Source organism: Podarcis pityusensis (genome assembly GCF_964106645.2).
Source record: "Podarcis pityusensis genome assembly, chromosome: 5".
In the NCBI taxonomy this organism is placed as follows: domain Eukaryota; kingdom Metazoa; phylum Chordata; class Lepidosauria; order Squamata; family Lacertidae; genus Podarcis; species Podarcis pityusensis.
In genome coordinates, this window is record NC_138032.1 from 85,820,589 (window position 1) to 85,838,271 (window position 17,683).

Genomic DNA, 17,683 nt, shown 5'->3' on the forward strand with positions numbered 1-17,683 from the left:
ACAAAAGAACATTAGGGAGGAAAAAATCTTTTGAGTGGGGGAGCACACCAACCTCATGAGGACTGGATGTGGTCAGTGGATGCTCAGTGGCCACAGATGGCTAACAGATGCAGGTAGAGTTGGAAACAGAAAATTCGGTGGGAGCACTTGAATAGATGGTGCAGCCCCCCCTTTTTTATATATATCCAATTTTGAAGTTAGTTTTCTTTCTGTGCTGACATTTTTAACACAGAATTTTGGTATAAACGGAGGTAGAGACAAGGGGAAAAGCTAAATTTCTTTGTAGTGTGTGACTGAAGCTGTTTTGGTAACTGTATATACCTTGGATTTGCACTTTTCAAGAGCTGCTTCTTAAATGTACCCTCTTGACTCTGCCACTAAGAGTTTTTGCCACTGAATAATATTCCACATTCTCTAGCAGGACTCTGTGTGCCTTTGGCGAGGGAACTGAAAGAGACAGACCTCACCATATGGTCCTGGCTTAAAAATATAATCCATTATAAAGCCACTAAGACCTTTAGTTTTGTACTCCAGGGACAACCCCAAGATATGAATTATTTTACTGTTACAGTCAAACTGTCCCTGTATTTGCTGGGGGTGTTTTCTATTGGAAAGTTTGTAGTTCTTCATAAATAATGCCTAACCTCTTCCCCCATCCTTTCTAAATGATGAGGCTGTTCTCAGCAAACAAAAAATTTAAAAACATTTGATATGCTGACTCATTCTACTTTCCGTCATAAGGTCACACAAATGAAAAGCCAGAGAACAACTGTATCACAATTGTTTTATTTATCAGTATCAAATTACATAGTAATGAATGACATTTTTAGAACATCTCTCTTGAATACTGTCATACATACAAATAAAGATCTCTCAGTTATTTGAAGTACATTATTTGTCTTAAAACTGTGCGTTGAAATAAAAAGATTCCGTTTTGGCATATCCTGATGAGAAAACCTGCATGAATATTTCTGTAATTCACTTTCACAAATGTATAATATATCTGCTTTGAGATGCATCCTTCAGCTCACAACAGGAGAATATCCTGTTATGGGCTTTTATTTGTATCATAAGAACACCCTGATCTTGCCCTGGAAGAAATGAGCCCCCTGCCCCCAAATCTACAAGATCCTGCGCTTACTTAGGAGCCTACTCCTAAACCTCCTAAAGTCAGCAAGATTGCTCTGGACCACACAGCCTTGGGTAAGCTCCCTGAAACATGGGCAAATTCCTATGTAATGCAGTGGAAGCAGGAAGGAGCCCTGTGTGTGTGAATATAGCACACATAGGAGCAAACAGTGCAATTCCTCGCACGAGTACATTGCTGTTAATTCAGTCTTCGGCCAATTAAAGTTTTTGAGGGTTTCTCACCTGCTCAAGCTGAGCAGGATTGGTCAGGGTAGACTATATCAGACGACTATATTAGAAGAGCTTACATCACAGCTAAACAGTGGCGGGTGCTTTCGTACAGAGTTGCTCCTAGGAACTGTACGAAGGGAGTACCAAAGTGTCAAGCTGAACAGAGCCTGGCCCCTCAATGTAAAACGTGCAAGACACCGTTGTGCTGGACACAGGGAAAGGGCACTCAGACAGAGGTGTGCGAAAGGTCAAAGTGAATCCAAAGTACAGAAGACTCAGTGCAGGGCAGCTGGGGAAAGGGATTAATGGAGGGAAGGTAGGCAGCGTCTCCTCTTGATCCTCGGAGGTTGCCCAAGTATCAGTGGAAGTCGGGCTTCTCTGGGAAGGTGCAGCCAGAACGCTTTATGATCACGCTGGCGGCGTAGTGTCCTGCGCGGATGCACTCGGTCAGCGGCCGGTCATAGACAAGCTGCGAGAGGAAGCCTACAGGAGAAGAGGGAAAGGAGGTGTTATGGAGAGAGTGTTGGGAACCACCTGGGAACGTGCTGGGAGGCGGTGGTTGCAAGGCGACCGTTCTTAAGCCTGACACTCACATCAACTTGTGTTTTGGAGTCGGAGGCATCTACACGCTTTGGTAGCTAACTACAGCTAGACTAGCGCTTCGTCCGTCCTCTGAATGCCAGGCCATGCGGTTTGGGGCTCTTCAGCAGACACTCTTCCAAAGACCCAGGAAGAGGGAAGACCAGTGGGGTCAGCTGAAACGTCTGACTTCCTGCTTTGGGACCTTAAGGCATGGGTGAAACTGGTTCCTCGGTCTCGTTGTTTGCACCTTAACATTTATAGCCTATTCTATCCTGTGTGGGTTTAGAGACTCTTGCCCCCCTCCGTAACTTCTCCACGACAAGTAAATGGAATAAGGGATAGAAGAGGAATGCGCTCAGTCCACATTTTAAACTTGAACCAGCCTACTTCACCAGTCCCAGCCTTTTACGCAGACTGTAATATGCAGCTATGAATTGGAGTGGGTACCGTTTTGAATTTTGCTGTGCCATTTTGATTAAAAAAAAGACGCACACAAAAATACCTGTTTTGAAAAAGAAAAAAAAAAGAAAAAAACAAAAAAACCCACCACCCCACAAGATGTATTTTAGAGGAAAATGCATTGAAAAGCTATTTAAAAAAAATAAAAATGAATTTTTGTGCATCTTTTAAAACACAGTAAGTCTGCAACTTACGCACATTTAACTTGTGTGCATTTACACGTGTGGCAATAAGTAAAATAAAATAGGGAGGAAAGGGAAAGTTCCAGGAAAAATGACTTTGGTAATCCCACCCACCATTGAACCTATTGGGTTTTTGACTATACACCATTATGGCTTTAGGTACAATTCCTGGACTATAACCCCCACAAAAGTTGTGGGCTTATTGTATGGGAAAGGAAAAAAGGTCAAAAAGGACATATGCATCAATGCCTGGGAAACTGACACAGAAGAATGACTGGCTGATCCATTCATCCATCCCTAGCTAGAGACAGCTACACAAAATAAAAACCACATACGAACTATTTAAAGAAAGGGGAGAAAAGAGTCTCAAGTATGTGGGTGATAGAGAGCTGTCATATGAGCAAGTCATGGACTCATGCATTCCTTCCTTCACATGCTCCAATTCACATCGTTTGCACTGAATAGGAAGAAAATATTGTTTGCTATTACATCCAAACAGTGTTCACTTGTCCTCCTAATCGGAACTGGAAGCTATTTCTAAATCATAGTTTCCAAATCTGCTTTGGAAAGCAACGAGAAACCGTAGCTTGCAGGTTTGGTTCTAACAGCAAACAATGGTTTGTTCTATATAGGAAGTACAGAAGTTGGAGTGACTGAAGAATGGAATTATAGAGGAAGTGGAAGTGAGGGAGCACGTGAGCCTTGGGCTCACTCATGCAATCTCAGACCATGTGCGGATAAACCCATGGTCTCTGCAACACTACAGAAAATTTAATAAAATTTCACTCCCAGGTCCCAGAATAGACCTCCTCTCCACCTCCAATTGTTCACGGCTGTCAGAAAAGGTGCTGTAGAGTGTGATGGGCTGTGGGGAGGCTAGAACTCTTTAATGACCACTTAGACTTATGACAAAACCTGATTTTATGAAGACTACAGGATGCAACACGGTGGCTGACCACCAATTATGCCTGTGTTTAGAAAAAGGAAACTGTACATCCCAACGATGGCACGGTCTCTTTTCATATATACTCTCCCCTCAACCTCCATCAACCGCATAGTTTGGTCAAAGAGAGGCAAGACCCTAAGAAGGGAAGACCCAGCCTAAGTTGGATGACATCCCCTCAGCGTTTCCAGGAATCCTTCATATTCCCATAAAACTTGTGCTCAGGAAATGCTTTCACTAAGCCAGGGCTCATCCTACTTTTGGTGATACTCTCTGAAATTAGAGTCTATAGATTCTGGCCTACTAATTGGTACCTTTTTTCTGATGTTCCCAAATGGCCCAGGAACCAGGCTTTCCCACTGCTCATTTCCCCTACAGCATCTCCTCAAAAATGCCAGTCATAGTGACACTCGTGACATCTGTTTCCTATTATGACACCACTAAGTGGGGAGTTCTCAGCCCAGACCTCCCACATGAGTTTCCAAGTGTCTGGGCACGTGTGAGTCACCTTAACCCATGTCATATGGATGCCTTTCTCATTCGGTTTCTCCCTTTCATTACATGCTTATGTGAGGTTGATATTTACAACATGGCAAAAGCCATTTAACCCAGATGCTGCCCTTTGAGCAAAATATCACCATGTGATATTATAAAAATGTAAACATAAACCAAAGTGCAGCAAAGACGAGGGTAGACCGCCAATACGCCGTGAAATGTGGTAGTGCTTTACAAGATAGGCTTGCCCCAGCCACAACTAATGTGGAAAAACCCTGTAACTACACACAGATGGACGGTTCTCACGGACACTTGATCATCCATTCACACATTTTAAATCTATCCTCGTTCACACATTTAGTATACGAGAGGAAGGCAAAGGGTCAACTAAGTAGGTGCTCTAGTGGCAGTCAGCACAGTGAATCCCACCAACGCAGTGTTTCTCAAACTTGGGTCCCCAGCTGTTGTTGGACTACAACTCCCATCGTCCCTAGTGAGCAGGACCAGTGGCCAGGGATGATGGGAGTTGTAGTCCAACAACTGGATACCCAAGTACGAGAAACACGGCTCTAGCGCAATGGGGCTTCCCCACTCTCCTCCCAAATTGGTTCAGGGTGGGTGGGGTCTGGAGAGCCCCCCAGAGAGAGCAGTCTGTTATGCCGGCGGAAATGCTTGCACTAACAGAACAAGGGAGCACAATGCTGAATTCCTCCCAGAGATTTCCTCTTAAGTGTTTGTGTTTATGAACTTGGAATTCTGAGAACTACCATGGATCGGCTGGTCGGCGTTAGCCTTGAAAGACTTGCATTCTAGGTCTTACGCAACTGTGAGGCGGATGTTGGATGTTACCATTCGGACAACCAGAAGACGGGAATGTTCGCTTAATGCAGACAAAGGGGTTCAATCTTGGGTACGCACCCTAAGGACGCCTAGAAATTGTAGTGCTTAATTTTGGGGGGTGGGGTGATTGGGAGGTATGTCAGGACTCAAGTCTGTTCAGTAATACCACCACTCTCTGATCATTCATAGATCATTCATAGATAGATAGATAGATTCTCTGTAGCTAATAGGTAAAGGTAAAGGTAAAGGGACCCCTGACCATTAGGTCAAGTTGTGACCAACTCTGGGGTTGTGGCGCTCATCTCGCTTTATTGGCCGAGGGAGCTGGCATACAGCTTCTGGGTCATGTGGCCAGCATGACTAAGCCGCTTCTGGTGAACCAGAGCAATGCACAGAAACGCCGTTTACCTTCCCGCTGGAGCGGTACCTATTTATCTACTTGCACTTTGACGTGCTTTTGAACTGCTAGGTTGGCAGGAGCAGGGACCGAGCAACGGGAGCTCACCCCGTCGCGGGGATTCAAACCGCCAACCTTCTGATCGGCAAGTCCTAGGCTCTGTGGTTTAACCCACAGCGCCACCCGCATCCCTAAGTAGTTAATAGTGTCAGGAAAAAACCTCTGCTCAGTGTATTTTTGCCTATTCTTGCTTCATATAGTCCAGGGTTGAAACCTGGCATTGAATGTAGATGTTGCAGCCAAAGTAGGAATTAAGCTCTGCAGAAATATTAGGAAACCTGTTGTTAAGAGAAGCTTCTGGTTTCTGTTAATTATTGAGTATTAAGCAGTCATGAGAAGCACAACGGTAAGAACATAGGAAACGTCCGTCCCCTCCCCAATTTGAGCCAGTCACTTGGGCAGATTGAAAACAGGTTTGTTTTGACAACGTTCTTCTAGACAACAACGGAGATTGCAATGAATATAGATCAGAGGGCCTAGTAAAGGCTGCTGCCATCACTGGGAAGAGAATGAAGTATTCCCAGGACAGGAGGAGAATACTTTGGGTTGAGTGTAAAGACCACAGAAATCTCAATGATGCACATCTCCCACCTAAGACACCTCCTAGTGGTGGCAAGCCATTCTCCCTACCAAGTGTGGCTACACGGACATCATCGGAGCGGTGTGTCTGGACAAAATCAGATGGTTTCCGAGTAGCACAACGAAAACAATCTGCTGTCCGTTAACTTAACATGCATTCTTACAGGACAAATCACTGAATACAAAAGAGAGAGAGAGAGAGCGAGCGCGTCAGGCACGGAAACCCAACTGTCTGGAAGGCCTGAAGCTTGCCAGCAAGTTTCTAGGTGGTTAAAGCTCAAGAGCTAGTGGTGCCTTGCATGTATATAAAAATTAGGCAGATAAAAACAGCAATTTCTGAGTCAGTGTGTCTAGAATGCATTAGGCAGGTTGCCAAATGCACACAGACACAGAAAACAGAGTTTGGCAAAGAGCAGGAGGAGTTCTGCTCTCCCCTCTCCCTCAAAGATGAAAAGTAAGTGTGTTTGTGTGCCCCATTTTGGCCAGTGCTCAAGAACACATACAAAAATAGCAAAGGGTGGGAAGGATCTTACAGACTGAAAACACAACAGCCATTCCTCACGACATCTAGAAGTAAGACTCTTCCAGACCACAACTCTTTAACGAATAGCCTGCCCCAGCAAGGTGCTTACCTTTTCAGGTAATCCCTTCAAACTGTAGTGCTGTGAGAGGTGCAGTGTGTGTGTGTGTGTGTGTGTGTGTGTGTGTGTGTATTAGGGATATTTAACGAATAATTCTCCGTATTTTAACCCATTTCCAAGATTCTGATTTCAACTTCAGCTCCTTTTGCCTGTCCCAATAGGTTTCCAAGCCTGCTAGGAACAATGGGAAGACAAAGATGGCCACCCCTCCCAGGTGTTGCATATGGAAGGGCTGTTATAATTCTATTCATATCTGTGTGGGTGAAGATCCTGGGCAAGAGCCCGGGCTCTGGTGTTTAGCTGCTGCTGGCTCTGTAGGGTGTTACACATAAGGGGCCTGAACTTTTGCAGCTGGGCTCTCATTTCCAAGGTTCTCCATCACACAGGGAGCCTCCCTGTTGAGGAAGTTCAGCCCCCAGTACATGCTTTTAAATAAAAAAGCAAATTATAAACAAGAATTTTTACGGTGGGTTTTTTTGTTTGTTTTTTACATTACATGTGAAAGCTCAGATGGTTCGAATTATGAGACCTAACAGTTAAAAATCAAATAAAAAGCCTGGAGTTCTGGCAAGACTGTTTGGTTGAAAAATGTTTTGCCGTTGCTGTCAAAAGATGTTTACTTTTAGGCCAAAAGAGGAATAGAAAAAAATATTTTCATAAAGGAAGACCCTAAGTCAAATGAACCCGGCTTCGATAGAAAAAGCTGCTGGTGTTTGTCAATTTGTAATAAATCTTTTCCACCAATTGCGTACAGTTTAATATGTTTCTGCACCCCTGTTTCTGCTTCCTTAAATACTTTAAAAAGAAGAAGAAGTAAAGAAACATTCATGCCAGCCCATGAAATGGGGCCTTAGCCTTGTTTACATGACAGATTTTTGAAAAGTTCAAGCTGCAAAAGACTCAAACATTTTCTTTTTGTTGTTAAAAAGACAATGTACTAAATATGAAGCCATTGCCACCATGTTTGAATGCTCTCACTGGCATTTTGCATCACATTTGGTGGAAACAGCTGCTCACCCCAGCCAGCCATGTGTTATTTACGAAGGTGCTGCTGTGATATTCAATCATCCCCCAGCTCTTTACTAATAGCGCTCTGATTTCTGGAAGACTTTCAGAGTCGCTGGCATGGATGTTGGGCTGCCCACGAGGCAGGTCAATTGCAGTTAGGTGGTCAGGCACTCAGAGCTTCACGCAGACGATTTGCCATCTTAATCAGCGAACAAACCAACTAACACCAACACGATGTGATGTCGACGATTTAATTGTGTGGCAGATGGCGGCCATGGCAGCCAAAAAGTATGGTCGATTTGCCTTTATCAGACCCAGACCCGGCTACTCTGAATGAAAACTTGCTTTCTTTTTAGTGTTCTAAAAGATGCAACTTGGCATCTAATTTCATGCCACTAGGAATGGCAAACACCTTTAGACATTAAACATTCCAGATTAGCCCTGCTGAAGTAAATTGGAGCATGTTTTGGGTAGGACTTGCGGTTTGCCACATATTTGGCAATTCGGCCTATGGATTTTCAAAGAGTTGGAATAGATCTTATGCAAGGACAAATATTTCTTAAAGGGTCCTCTCTCTTCTCCAAAAGGTGGAATATAAACCTGTGCTTTCCTCCAATTACTTTAATACAAATGGCTGTGAGTGACTTTGGACTAGAGGTGCCCCCAGAGTTTGCATGCTTGTATGAGTGATGTCTGAATTCTCTGCTCATGGTTATTAAAAAGGGGAAACTCCAATGGACCCCTGGGCAAAATGTGCACCTGAAAAATACATGTGGAGCTCGTTTCATTTTGCTGTCATTCACTCATCCTCAGCCCAAGGTTGCCTCCTGCTGATTTGACAAGTATCTCCAAATGTTAACTTGGCATGGTACCCAGCAAATATTTTCAGCTGCCATTGATCTCTATCCTGCTGTACTTTGTGTGACATCAAAGATCCCAAACCCACATCCCTCTTTGCAAATAACTTAATCCCAGAGAACATTTTGTTGTTGGACAGAATAAAGACTGGGGAGAAGTCCCCCATGATATTCTTGCAGAGAAGTTGGTAAAATGTGGGCTGGACAAGGTAACTGTCAGGTGGATTTGTAGCTGGTTGACTGACTGAATCCAAGACATAAGTGGAAACCACTGCAAACCATCCCTTCCCTCACCAGCCCCAACTCAGAGCCATGTAGTTAGCAGATTTTACAGCTTAAGGATTATATCAATGCTGGTGGTCAAGAAAAGAGGTCTAAAGACTCTCTCAAGGCAAATCTAAAAAAATTCAGTATAAACACCGACAACTGGGAAACACTGGCCTGCGAGCACTCCAATTAGAGAACAGCCTTTACCAAAGGTGTCATGGGCTTTGAAGACACTCAAACTCAGGATGAAAGGGAGAAACGTGCCAAGAGGAAGGCATGCTTGGCAAACCCTCATCATGATCAACTCCCGCCCAGAAACCTATGTCCCCACTGTGGAAGGATGTGTGGATCCTGAATTGGCCTCCACAGTCACTTACGGACTCACTGCTAAAACCCTGTTTTGGAAGGCCATCTTACTTGGCTACGAGGGATTGCCAAAGAAGAAAGAAGAAACAAGCAAGAAAAAGCGCAACAGAACTTTCCCTTCCTCTCATCTTCTCCCCCTGCCTTCCACAACCTTAAAATCTGCTCCGCATAGTTGCAGGACCAACTGGAGCAGATTTTGAGGGCACATGGGGAGGAGAGAGGAAGGGGAAGTCTTGTTGCACAAGCAGAACTCCATGCAAGCAGTGTTGGATTTGACCTTAAATTTCTGGCAATTCTAACTTATCCCCTTGCAGCTTCACTTAGCTTTCCACATCCACGACAGACAACAATGAAAAACTGCAGTTCGGCTCATCCGCCCTGACACCATGCTAAGGACTTGCTTCCCCCTCACCAAGTAAAATCAATACCATGTTTGAGCAAACACACTTACAGCTTTATTAGGATGTCTTGCTTGTTCTGTAACAGCTACTTGAAGCTGTGGTGGCAAATCGACTCAGCTCAGTTAAACCTAGAGAGCTGGGTAAAGAGGCCCATCAATAAGGTTGTTATAAAATACTCTGCAGGAGTCCAGAAAGCTGGAACAAACAGCCTGCGACGTGTCAATATTTTTACTCAATATCAATATTTTTCATCTCCAAGAATGAAAAAAAAAGCACAATGAGATCATTGCTTATCAAATGGACCACATGCTAAATAGTAAATGCTTCTTTCCTAGCCAAGTTTGACCCAAACACAACATTTTAAATGATTTCCCCCACATTTTGCTATCCATTAGTTACACAAGGAGAGCAGAAAATATAAAATTTGACGTAGCTGTGGCAACAGAACGAAGTCAAATAGGAAAGGAATGCACACATGGCTCTATTGCTGGCTTCCTCAAACTCAGCCCTCCAGATGTTTCTGGCCTACAACTCCCATGATCCCCAGCTAGCAGGACCAGTGGTCAGGGATGATGGGAATTGTAGTCTCAAAACATCTGGAGGGCCAAGTTTGAGTAAGCCTGCTCCATTGCATCTACTTAGTCTTAGTTTGGGATGGGGATGGTGGTTAAAGGCTGTTAGGGAGAAGTTTAAAGTCAGAGAGAGGCCGCTGCACGTAGGTGTTGCAGAATGCAGTTCTATGCATAAGGTCAGTGTGGGGAAAAAGGTGGAGTCATTAAGGGGGCAGGAGACCTCTGGGCAGATGACAGTGATGGAGCTGAATGGGCAACAGTCTATATCAGAATAAATGAAGGGAAAGGGTATAAAGGGCTTTGCAGGTAAGGACAAGGAATCTGGGTCAGACCAGGAAGCTGACAGGAACCCCATGTACAGATTTAAGGAGTGGGGTGTCACACTGTCCAAGCAAAATGAAAAAGGTGACTGGCTTTGGGCATCGGAGGTTTGGCATCAGGAGCGAAGGAGCTAAGGAGGAGAAGAAGAAGAAGAAGAAGAAGAAGAAGAAGAAGAAGAAGAGGAGGAGGAGGAGGAGTTTGGATTTGATATCCCGCTTTATCACTACCCGAAGGAGTCTCAAAGCGGCTAACATTCTCCTTTCCCTTCCTCCCCCACAACAAACACTCTGTGAGGTGAGTGGGGCTGAGAGACTTCAGAGAAGTGTGACTAGCCCAAGGTCACCCAGCAGCTGCATGTGGAGGAGCGGAGACGCGAACCCAGTTGCCCAGATTACGAGTCTATCGCTCTTAACCACTACACCACACTGGCCCACCACGAGGTGGGCTTGTGACAATGGAAGGGCACATACAGAACGGAGAGCAGGAGGTGTGTGGGGCCTCGTACAGGTTTCTGAAAGACCAAAGTCCACCCCTGATGGGAAGGGTGGGAAGGCCAGAGCTGAAGTGATGGGGAGGCAAGCACAGTGAATTTTAAAATAATTATACGCAGCCCGCCCCCCTCCCTTGCTTGAATCCTATTTGGGCCAACCATTGTGAGTTTCTTTGGGCAATGCTTAAGCAAAAGCTTTTCCAGGGACTCCTGCATTGGCTCATAATGTGCTGGTGAATTCTAGCACAGCTGCTTGAGGACGGTAGTTGGGAGGATGGATGAGAAGGCAGCCGCGTGCTTCCAAACCAAAGATGTAGTGCTCTCAACACCCAGAGGAGTGGCTGGCATGAAGAAGGTGGCGGGGAAGGTTTAAGCTGGACAGAAATTTGGAGGGCTTTAAAAGAGGATTAGACAAATTCACAAAGGATAAGGCTACCAATGGCTACTAGCCGTGATAGCTATATTTTGCCCCCACTGTCGGGGGCAGCATGCCTCTAAATATCAGTTTCTGGGAACTGTTGTTGCACATGGATCCTGTCTGCGTGATTCCCATGCCGGTTACTGTGAAAACAGGATGTTGGGCTATGCTGGGCATTTGGCCTGATCCATCAGGGCTCTTATTAACTGCTATCCTGGAGCAGGCACCCTGTTAGAGCAGCATACAGTTCTCCCATTTGTTTGGAAACAGAATCAGGTTCTGCAATTCTCATTTCTGTGCGGGTGGGCGGAAGTATTTGGTGATTCCAGATTTAGGACTGGGAAGCCTCTGCCGCAACAAAGGGGATGCCAGGACTAGACTACAATGCGGCTATCAGGGATGAAGGAGTTTGTCATCAAAATCGCAGCAGACTGAGATGTTACAGGAGGAAGGAACAAGGGCATCCTTCCCAGACTCCCCCCACCCCCAACAGAGCAATAAAGTGCTTACAGAGCACAGCATAGGAAGACTGTGGGGTGGGAAGTAAAAAGGTGTTATTTATGCCTTTCCCAGCTCCCGAAACTACAATGCTGTCTGGAGCCCACAGCAGGAAGAGCTCTCCTCCTCCTCCTCCTGTGTGTGAGGTCCCACTTGCTAATATCTTTAAATGTGGCTGGAATCTTTAAAAGGAGAGGCAGTTTCTAAATGGCAATAACTGGATTAGAAAATCCATAGCGCTGTACAGCCAAAACATTTATCAAAATAATAAGGATCTTTCAAATATGACAGAGAAAAATACACCGAAAGCATATAATTTGGCAATATTTAGTTTATGGAAGGCCAGTTACAGAGACCAAGAGGCCTCAGAGAAGCCTGGCTCGAGATACGGCATTTATCTTGGTGGGTTAAGAATGACACAAATTGCCAAGCACGGCCATAAGCGGGTAGTTGGAATGACAGCCAGCCCTTTCCAAGTCAAGACAGATGCTTCATCAGAAAGTTCAGCTATTATACCAGGGGAAACAGGCTGTCAGTCAAAAGGCTGAATTTTATTTTCAACGCTTTATACAGCTGCAATAAGAGGATCCTCAGAGTCAAATCAGACGCCAGTGCTGAGCTAATCTCTTTCGCACTTTATCTTCACTTGGAAGGAAAGAAACCATAGCTAAAACATCCTTTGGTCTCCGCTTCCCCCCAACCCTGCCATGCTTCATTCATGAAGATCTTTAGAACAGAAAAAGCTATATATATTTAATGAATGACACAAAGCTAGCTAGCAGCTGATAAATAATGAAGTTCCTCAGAGCAACGCAAACATTTAAGGGATGTATTTCAGGGCTCTGGCATGATATCCAAGGGGGGAAAACCCTTTTATAAATAATATTTGAAAGGGCTGCTGAAAAACAGAAGAAGCACAAGGACACTGTAGAGAAGTTGTGTTAACAACAACAGACCCACTAGAAGCAGCAGATATTATAAGCTTGACCAAGATGTATTTCTGAAACACCATCAGTGGCAATGCGTTTTAGTAATGTATCTCTCTGGCACACCAAATGTGTTTTTCTACAGCGTGCAAACTCCAACCTAGAGAACAAGGCAGAAAATGAAGATCTTGCTGGAAAAGCTCAAAGCATACTTTAAGGCTTCGATGCACACCTTAAAAGATCTCCCAACATGGGTTCAGCATACTTTGCCAGCTGAATAATAGCTGCTGGATAGTGTAGCTCCCCTGGACAAAGAAAGCAATAGCTTTTATTCAGTCAGTACAGAAAGAAGAGCCATCCCACTGATCTGGGCAGGATGTGGAGCTCATACCCGGAATCAGGAAACCAAATTATGGCAGAAATATAGGAACTAATAAGAGGGAAGGTTTGAGCAACTAAAAGGCACATTCTTCTGAACTGTGCAAAATGCTGGATTTTGCTGAAGCTAGGGTTCAGCACTTAAAAGGGCACCGTCAAGCTGAGGTGAACTTGGGAGAACAGCAGCTTTAGAGAAATTTTATAATTAAGCTATGCTACAAAAGTTCTGTAAACGAGCAAAAACAAAGACGGAAAAATATTTCTCTTCCAGTTCAAAGTGTGTTTGCCATGAGACACCAGAACAAAACTGATCCCAACTACAGGAGACCAATGGTCCACATAGTTTGACAGCTTCAGTTGGTCCTGATGGCAGCTTTTTCTCACACACCCTTTCCCTGCAAAATAGGTCTTCCTCCGTTCATACAGCGATGGAAAACAAATGCTAAAGGGCAATGGTAGAGAAGATGCTAAAAGCTGCTCCTAACCCTGGCACTGGGAATCCATGCCTGCTCCGCCCCAGGTAGCAGCGATGCGATATGCCCAAACGACATCGGCCCAGTATACCTGAAGGAGCGTCTCCACCCCCATCGTTCAGCCTGGACACTGAAATTCAGCTCCGAGGGCCTTCTGGCAGTTCCCTCACTGCAAGAAGTTATAGGGAACCAGGCAGAGGGCCTTCTTGGTAGTGGCGTCTGCCCTGTGGAACGCCCTCCCTTCAGATGTCAAGGAAATAACAACTACCTGACTTTTTAAAAACATCTGAAGGCAACCCTGTTTAAGGAAGTTTTTAATGTTTAATGATTTATTGTGTTTTTAAGATTTTTCCGGGAGCCGCCCAGAGTGTGTGGGGTATTAATAGTAATAATAATAGTAATAATGCATTTTTGCAATTCTCATGGGTCTATGTAATGTACAGGTCCACGTTCCCTCCATCACAAACAGAGTCAGTTGCTGCCACTCCTGCTATTTCCCCCTTCTTCCATGCCACTTCTTGTATCTGGAAGAACAGCAATGGTCCCTGCTCATCAAGGCAACTCTATTTCCACTTCTAAGACCTCACTCAAAATACTGCCCTATGTCACCACAGCCAGTTTTGAATTATTCACAACCAATTGTTTTTTATTTGATCCAGCCAGATCCTCCTGCTGTCCCTCTCTTTTTCTGTTCAACTTCCTTAGACCAAAAGACTTCCAAACATAAGCTTTGTGTTGCTTCCAGTGCTCAGCAGACATTTGGATGCTCTTGAAAACTAAGGGGTTGGCACAAGCACAGAAGCATAATGTTTACAGTTACCAACCGAGTTAAAGCTGCTCAAGAAGGTCACTGAAGACATTCAGAGTTTTGCCTTTTCCTGAATACTGGTGTGTTTATGAGGATCAGTCAGATGTCTTAATTCTGCACTCAATCAATATTTTTGCCATTAAATGTTTCTGTGCTTTTGAACTACAGCGGTAATCTCGGGTTACATACGCTTCAGGTTACAGACTCTGCTAACCCAGAAATACTACCTTGGGTTAAGAACTTTGCTTCAGGATGAGAACAGAAATCGTGCTCCGGCGGCGCAGCAGCAGCAGGAGGCTCCATTAGCTAAAGTGGTGCTTCAGGCTAAGAACAGTTTCAGGTTAAGATCGGACCTCCAGAATGAATTAAGTACTTAACCCGAGGTACCACTGTACCAGGTTATCAGTGACAACGAACAGCATTTCTAGGCTGCTAAATGAGGGGCATATTTCCAGGTGAGGCAGCCTTTTCTCTATACCCTCTCTATCGCCCTCACTCATGATGCCAGCCAGAGAATTCCCTCTAGAGCTGTCAAAGAATCATAGAGTTGGAAGGGACCCTGAGGATCATCTAGTCCAGTCTCCTGCAACACAGGAATATGCAACTGTCCCATGCATGAGAATATGCATTCTTTGTCCCCACTTTACAAACCGACAGTGCTCACAAGTCCTTTTTCTGTCTTAGCGGCATCCTTCAATTCTCCTCCCTTAGCCAAATATTGATTTCTTTAAAAACACACGTTGTGCACTGCAAACCTAGTAAACCCAACTAGAAAGTTTCCAGATTTCTACCATTTCTTGCTTAACTTTCTAGAATTCCAGTACAATTTTTCTGTCTGGCCCCTACTATTCAGTGGTTGCTCCCATTAAATAACAGCAACTCGTTGCTTTCAATACTTTCCTGAAGGCAAGGCTATAAATGTTTAAGTCCAATTACAGTCGTACCTTGGTTTTCGAACAGCTTAGTTCCCAAAGGTTTTGGCTCCCGGACATCGGAAACCCAGAAGTGACTGTTCTGGTTTGCGAACTACTTTTGGAAGCTGAACGTCTGACAGGGCTTCTGCGGCTTCTGTTTGGCTGCAGGAGCTTCTTGCAGCAAATCAGAAGCCGTGATTAGGTTTTTGACCGTTTTGGAAGTCGAATGGACTTCCGGAACGGATCCTGTTCGACTTCCAAGGTACAACTGTATTGCAGATAATCCTCCCAGGTTAAAATGTGCCTTGTATGAAAGTGATTGATAGGTGCAACATAACATGGAATTGGGCCTCATAGGGCTTGCTCTAGAAATCAATTCTTTGGATGGTGTTTTTGAAATAAAAAGTTGTCAGGTTCCCTGAGTCTAAAATGGTGTGCCATAGATCATGCAAAGGATAGAGCCTGACTGGGCCCAACGGCTTAGGGTAGACACTGATGATGGGGCAGAGTTAATAAGCAAAAGTTCTCAGTCAGAGCAAAAAATACTCTGTCCCTTTACCCCAAGATGCTAGTCCTTCCCCCGCAAGAACTTCAGGTGGTGGCTAAATTTCTGAAACTTCAGGTCAAGCCCTGAGACTCTGCAAGTCTATTTGGAGAAAAGCAAAGGTCCAATAGGATGCCTTGAAGCTCACTGTAGTGAAAGCCTTCAAAAAACATATTGCAAGACCCAGAGATTGCAGTAACCAAGAGAACTTGTTAGGGCTTATGTTGAGATATTTTGAACCACAACAGCTACAAAAATATAGATGTAATGCTCCAATGCCAAAAAATATTATGGTTGCAAATGGATATAAAAGTAGCAGCAGATGTGACTTTCCTTCTGACTTTTAGCCTTTGTTTTTTAACTCTTTGTAGTCTTTTTGTATTCGCACATCAACTGCCTAGGAACCAGACGAACAGAAGAGGAGGGGAAAAAATAGTTCAAACATTACGCTCGGTTATTTACATACTCTTTAATATTCACCACAACTTGTTTAAAAGAACAGCAATGTGCTAAAATTTTAAAGCCACGAGGGATTCTGAGTACGCTGCATAACATATTTGATGCAGCTTGTTTATGCAACATTCTGACAGATACAATTAATCTCGTGAAAACAATGTGGATGTTGCATAGGAGCACATTATCTTTAAAGCCACAAAACACATTTTTCCCTGGGAGAATTAGCAGTCTATTAAAACACAATCTTAGGGAGGAAAATGGAAGCTTGAAAAGAACAATCTGACATTCTGTACTTCAGGAAAGGAACACCCTGCCACCACCTGCCCATGTTCTCGAATAAAGGATGGAGGGGGGCACTTCCAAATAAAAGGGATAATGCAAATGGTACGTACCTCCCACGAAGGCATCGCCAGCTCCGTTTGTGTCCACGATCTCGCTCTGGTCACTAATTAAGACCGGGAAGGCTCTTACTTCATTTTCTACAAGGGGGGAAAGAAAGAAAAAGATGCCTGAGGAAACGATTGATCCCATCCAGAATTAATACGCTGCAAAGAAGGAAGGATCGCCTCATAAGAACCGATAACCAAAAAATTGCTTCGCAAAGCATCTCAGTTGGAGCATGGATTAGATCAGAGCTTCTGGAAGCCAATGGATGCAATAAAAAGATGCCTTGAAACAACCTTGGCCATGCGAAGAGGCAGTAAAGAGCATGGCCTTCGTGCCTTTCTAGACGAAACAACATTGGAGCAACATCTGTTTTTGAAGAAAAAGCGGACCCTAGGTGTTTGGTTTGGTTTTACGGCCTTAATGGAAACATTTCCTAGTCTTGGTCCCCCTCCCCCCCGGTATTACAGTTCTGCTAGCCGACTGTTTCAAGTGATTTAAAAATTGTGTACTTGAATGTACCATTCTCCATGTAACTTGTAATGTGTGGGTACAATAATTTTTTGTCGGGGTCACAGATTAAATACGTACTACTAATTAATCAGCTAGGGCTTTCCAGGGGTAATGTCATAAGGATGTGATAAAAACATAATTAGCACCTTGTTAATGTGTAAATTACCAGAGTCATAGGAGGCTATACAAGTTCTGTCTCGCAGTCATTGAAGGAATACACCAAATGTGCTTTGGAAGGCAGATGAGATGGGGGAAAACAAGCAACTCCTCTCCCAGGAGACCATAGGAACTTTCATTGGTGGGTTTGTTTGTTTGTTTTTTAAAAATGTGCATAGGTACCACTATAAGGAACGTAGCAACATGATGCAGTTGTCAAAATGTTTAGGAAGATCGAGATCAATCATGCAAAACAGTTCAAGCAAGGAAGCTGGATAGAGCCTTGTACAGCTCCTTCTGGCAACTCCTGCAGCCAAGCTGGTGTCAAAGCGCTCTGCTTTCCTTTGGACCACATCCATGAGGCTGAGCAGCCCAGGACCTCTGTACACAATGCCC

The 17,683-nt window shown here is 44.3% G+C and overlaps 1 protein-coding gene and 1 long non-coding RNA gene across 4 annotated transcripts in view; one reads left to right on the forward strand and one right to left on the reverse strand.

The window, feature by feature from the left end:
* Nucleotides 1-13,693, forward strand: part of LOC308477715 — a 215,395-nt gene extending 201,702 nt beyond the window's left edge. Inside the window, exons 2-3 of the long non-coding RNA XR_013986670.1 lie at nt 5,256-6,536; nt 6,699-13,693. This is a non-coding gene — a long non-coding RNA (uncharacterized lncRNA). The remainder of the gene's footprint in view (nt 1-5,255; nt 6,537-6,698) is intronic.
* The window catches only part of ADK (adenosine kinase), a 201,080-nt gene continuing 184,164 nt past the window's right edge, over nt 768-17,683 (reverse strand). For all 3 annotated transcript variants that reach the window (XM_081006532.1, XM_081006533.1, XM_081006531.1), the window contains exons 10-11: nt 16,627-16,713; nt 768-1,842 (exon numbers count right to left, since the gene is read on the reverse strand). In XM_081006532.1, coding sequence (XP_080862658.1) covers nt 1,718-1,842; nt 16,627-16,713 — 212 coding nt within the window. In that variant the 3' untranslated portion in view covers nt 768-1,717. The remainder of the gene's footprint in view (nt 1,843-16,626; nt 16,714-17,683) is intronic.